This window comes from Oppia nitens, unplaced genomic scaffold, assembly GCF_028296485.1.
Source record: "Oppia nitens isolate AA-2021 unplaced genomic scaffold, nextdenovo-longstitch-racon4-pilon3 scaffold25_pilon_pilon_pilon, whole genome shotgun sequence".
NCBI classification, from domain to species: Eukaryota; Metazoa; Arthropoda; class Arachnida; order Sarcoptiformes; family Oppiidae; genus Oppia; species Oppia nitens.
The window spans coordinates 910,532-915,517 of record NW_026533205.1 but is presented as its reverse complement, the minus strand read 5'-3'; the positions used below and the strand labels follow the sequence as shown (position 1 = coordinate 915,517).

Below are 4,986 nucleotides of genomic sequence, written 5' to 3'. Positions count from 1 at the left end.
AAATGTTTATTTTAAGTATAACTTGAACTTATTTATCTGCTTTAATTATTGTAGCATTTTAAACGTTTGATGTTTACTATTATCTTATTGTTGTTTTAATTTGTGTTGTTTTAAGCATTCTAAAATACCAAAAAAATATAAAACTTGAATGTAATTGATCGGGGACCGATCCACGGTCAGGATGCCGATAAAATAGTCATTAAAAATAGTTTCTATTTTTAACAAACTATTTTAACGAAAACAATTTTAGTATACATGTATAACACACACACACACATACAGCATACCATTCCTTGAATGGTATTGTTATGTGTACTGTGAGTGAAACTCCACCCGTACTGATCGTCCAACAAAACTGTTGGGATCAGGAGTTCCCGATCGAGTAGAGGATTAGCAGTGTTGTTGTAAACATGAAATGATATGTAAAAATCTAGTATGAAATAAAAGTTAATAAATAAATTGTATGTAGAATATATGTGTCATTATTATTACTATTAATTTTGTTTGAAATTAAATAAAAATCAATTACAACTGAAGAAGCGATTCCAACTGAAGAGATATCAACAGTTGAAGACACGATAACTATCACTGAATTGATCCCAACGGGACTGCAGTCGACATAATCAGTAAGAAAAAGATTATTAAACCAAAGAGAAAATCAATTACAACTGAAGAAGCGATTCCAACTGAAGAGATATCAACAGTTGAAGACACGATAACTATCACTGAATTGATCCCAACGGGACTGCAGTCGACATAATCAGTAAGAAAAAGATTATTAAACCAAAGAGAAAATCAATTACAACTGAAGAAGCGATTCCAACTGAAGAGATATCAACAGTTGAAGACACGATAACTATCACTGAATTGATCCCAACGGGACTGCAGTCGACATAATCAGTAAGAAAGATTATTAAACCAAAGAGAAAATCAATTACAACTGAAGAAGCGATTCCAACTGAAGAGATACCAACAGTTGAAGACACGATAACTATCACTGAATTGATCCCAACAGGACTGCAGTCGACATAATTAAGATAACAACAGTTGAAGATACTACAACTGTCACCGAATCAGTTCCACAACAAACTGCGGAAACTACTCAATAGCTATCGTGTCAATACAAAGTCGGTCAATAATTACCGTCGGTAAAAGTGAGTTGACTATTTAATAGTAGTATACACTGAACTATGTATTGATAAATAATTTCTATCTAAGTAGTATACACTGAACTATGTATTGATAAATAATTTCTATCTAAGTAGTATACACTGAACTATGTATTGATAAATAATTTCTATCTAAGTAGTATACACTGAACTATGTATTGATAAATAATTTCTATCTAAGTAGTATACACTGAACTATGTATTGATAAATAATTTCTATCTAAGTAGTATACACTGAACTATGTATTGATAAATAATTTCTATCTAAGTAGTATACACTGAACTATGTATTGATAAATAATTTCTATCTAAGTAGTATACACTGAACTATGTATTGATAAATAATTTCTATCTAAGTAGTATACACTGAACTATGTAGTGATAAATAATTTTATCTAATAAGTAGTTGCAACGGGTTGTAACACCCAATGAATACTACTAGTATTACTAGACCGTTACAATACTTTATAACAGAATATTTTAATGCTTAACAATAACACTGTGACCGATGATAACACCGTATATACTGAGCACCAGTCGGTTGAAACTATAATCAGAAATAATACGAATAGAAACAACACATCGCTAACTAATTGCTATAATTCCCAACAACAACTACCTGTGCAAACAATGGCCACCGATTTGGCAACAATTATAATGTCTAGCGGCTCGACTGGCCGACCAAAATTCATTCAATGGACAAACAGACAATGGTTGGCACTGATGGCTATGAAACAACATCCCGAGGATCAACCGCTAACTGCAACTGATATAGTATTTTCGAGACTATTTTGTCACAGTCTGGGCATTAGGTCGCTATTCTATACGATAGTTGGCGGCAGTAATGGCGGCAACAATAGTGGTAGTAATGACGGCAGTAATGGCGGCAGCAATGGCGGTAGTAATGCCGGTAGTAATGGCGGCAGCAATGGCGGTAGTAATGGCGGCAGCAATGGCGACATTAATGACGAGAGCAATGGCGGCAGTAATGGCGGAAACAATGGTGGCAGTAATAACGGCAGTAATAGCGGCAGTAATGCCTGGAATAATGTCGGCAACAATAGTGGCAGTAATGACGGCAGTAATGGCGGCAGCAATGGCGGTAGAAATGGCGGCAGCAATGGCGACATTAATGACGAGAGCAATGGCGGCAGTAATGGCGGAAACAATAGTGGCAGTAATGGCGGCAATAATGTCGGCAATAATGTCGGCACTAATGCCTGCAGTAATGTCGGCAACAATAGTGGCAGTAATGACGGCAGTAATAGCGGCAGTAATGACGGCAGTAATAGCGGCAGTAATGGCGGCAGTAATGGCGGCAATAATGGCGGCACACAGTTAATAATCCAGAACAGTCAGTGCTGTTCATATGATAGGCTATTTGAGACAATTCGTGACTATAAGGTTACGATATTTTTTGCTGTACCCCAGGATTTAATATTTTTGGCGAAAAATTCACATAAATATGATAAACAATATTTAAAATCGTTGACAATGTTGACAGTCGGTGGCGGTTCAATTAGTCAAGAAATTTTCGATACCATTAGACAATTGTATTCAATTGATAATTTTAGACGATGTATGTATGGTTTTTGTTAGTTTTTTTATTWAAAAWAAATTCTAATAATTATTTATATATATTTATGATAATAAGTTTATGATAAATTGAATATTATAATATTTTATATAAAAAATTACTTGGTCAATTTTTTTATAGATTTATGGTATAGATTCTAGATTATATAATCTTAGTTTATGTACACTTAGTTAAATTATTCACAAAAAATACTACAAATAATTAAAAATTTAATTTTTTTTAACGATTGACAAAATATATTAGGAAGAAAACCCTTAAATGCTTACATTATTACTTAAAAAAAATTATTACTTGATTTAAAAAATTTAATAATAATTTTTTTTAATTGAATAATATAATTAAAACATAAAGCTTACGGTATATCAGAGTGCGGTACAGTATTTACTGTTCCGCTCAGTCAGCAAATCAGTATCAATCGGACACAGAGTATTGGTTGCGTAACACCGGGAATGGAGGTCAAGATTATCGACAATCGGGKCAATAGTTTGCCGGCCAATCAAACGGGACAGATATGCGTACGCGGACCGACTGTTAGTAATTATATATATATACAGTATATATATATATATATATTTTTTTGTAAAAAAAATTATTATATTTTTTATTATGTAGTTAATACCCGGCTATTTTGGTAATACCAGTGCTACCAATCAATTGTTTACTAGCGATGGTTTCCTATTGACTGGCGATTTGGGATATTATGATCAAAACCAATACTTTTATTTTGTCGACCGTTTGAAAGATATTATCAATTGTGGAGGTCTTATAGATTATATATTATTTTAATACTATGATATATATATATATATATATACTGTATATAAACTATAATTGTATAATATATTAGGTTAGTTAAGGGAAATTTCTGGAAATCTTTTCAAATATCTTAACCTAGAAAATCCTAAAAAAAATTTGGGAAAAAATCCTAATAATAAATAATAATTAAATTTTCAAATAATTTATAATAAATAAAATAATTTATTAATTATTTTGCATATATATATAATTTTAGGAATCAATTTGTCGCCAAAACAACTTGAAAATCAACTATTATCTCATCCATTGGTCGAAATGGCGGCCGTTATTGGCATCGATGACAAACACTACGGACAGATACCACTGGGTTTTGTAACACTTATAGCCAACAACACCGATACCGATACCACTGACCACACTATGGATGATCGGTTGGCTAAGGAACGGGATATACAACAGTATGTCAACGAAATGATTATCAACCCTTATATACAGCTTAAAGGTGTGGTAAAAATTTTGGACAAAATGCCCATGACCAGTTTTGGTAAAATTAACAAGATGAAATTAAAAACGATTTATCAGCAACAATTAATTTCAAGTTTATAATTATAATTATTTTTTTGTATTTATAAAATTAATTAAAATTATTTAAGTTTTATTTTTTTTTAAATATTTATTATTATAATTAATATTATTGAATATTTCAATTATACTAATATAAAAAAATATTTTAATAATAATTATATAACTATTTTACTTGAAAAAAATTATTTATTTATTTAAATAAAATTATAATTGTATCAAAAATATTACACTTAATAAAAATTATTATAAATAATAGTAAATGTTTTATCTAATTATAATATAATGTATAAAATGGGAATCCATTTGTAATTTACATTTAGATATTGCATATATTTTATTTCAAATAAAAAGTTTCAAATAAATTAATGAAAAAAATAATTATTAATTTTTTTTTTTAGTTTAGTTGTATGATCTGTTTAATTATAATTATTATCATTATTTATAAATATATAATTTTTTTAATTAATTAATTTATAACTAATAAAAATTATTAAAAACCTTTTATATTATTATTAGTAATATTGTTAATCTCGTTGATTGACTCGATTGCATGTAAATTAGCACCCCGCTCAATTTTTGCACTATATATTACTGGACTTATACTAAACATTATTATTATTATTATTATTATTAGTTAATTAATTAATTAATTAACTTTTATATATAACAATAAAAATACTAATACTTGTAATTTTTATTTTAAAAAAAATATGTAATTAAGCAACTTAAATTATAATATAGAAAATAATCTACAAAATGACATAGTTATTATTATTTTTAGAAAAAAATATGACAAGGTAATTTTTATTTATATTTTATTATAAACAGTTTTAATACTACATATGCTGTATATATATATTTTATATATATTATTTGAAA

At 28.8% G+C, this 4,986-nt stretch overlaps 1 protein-coding gene across 1 annotated transcript; it reads left to right on the top strand.

Annotated features, from left to right (window-relative positions):
- The first annotated feature begins 1,799 nt into the window (after positions 1 to 1,799).
- On the top strand, positions 1,800 to 4,128 carry LOC128954128 (uncharacterized). Its single transcript, XM_054299695.1, has 4 exons — positions 1,800 to 2,748; positions 3,118 to 3,296; positions 3,379 to 3,526; positions 3,779 to 4,128. The coding sequence occupies exons 1-4, from the start codon at positions 1,800 to 1,802 to the stop codon at positions 4,126 to 4,128; spliced, it is 1,626 nt and encodes a 541-aa protein (XP_054155670.1).
- The last annotated feature ends 858 nt before the right edge of the window (positions 4,129 to 4,986 follow it).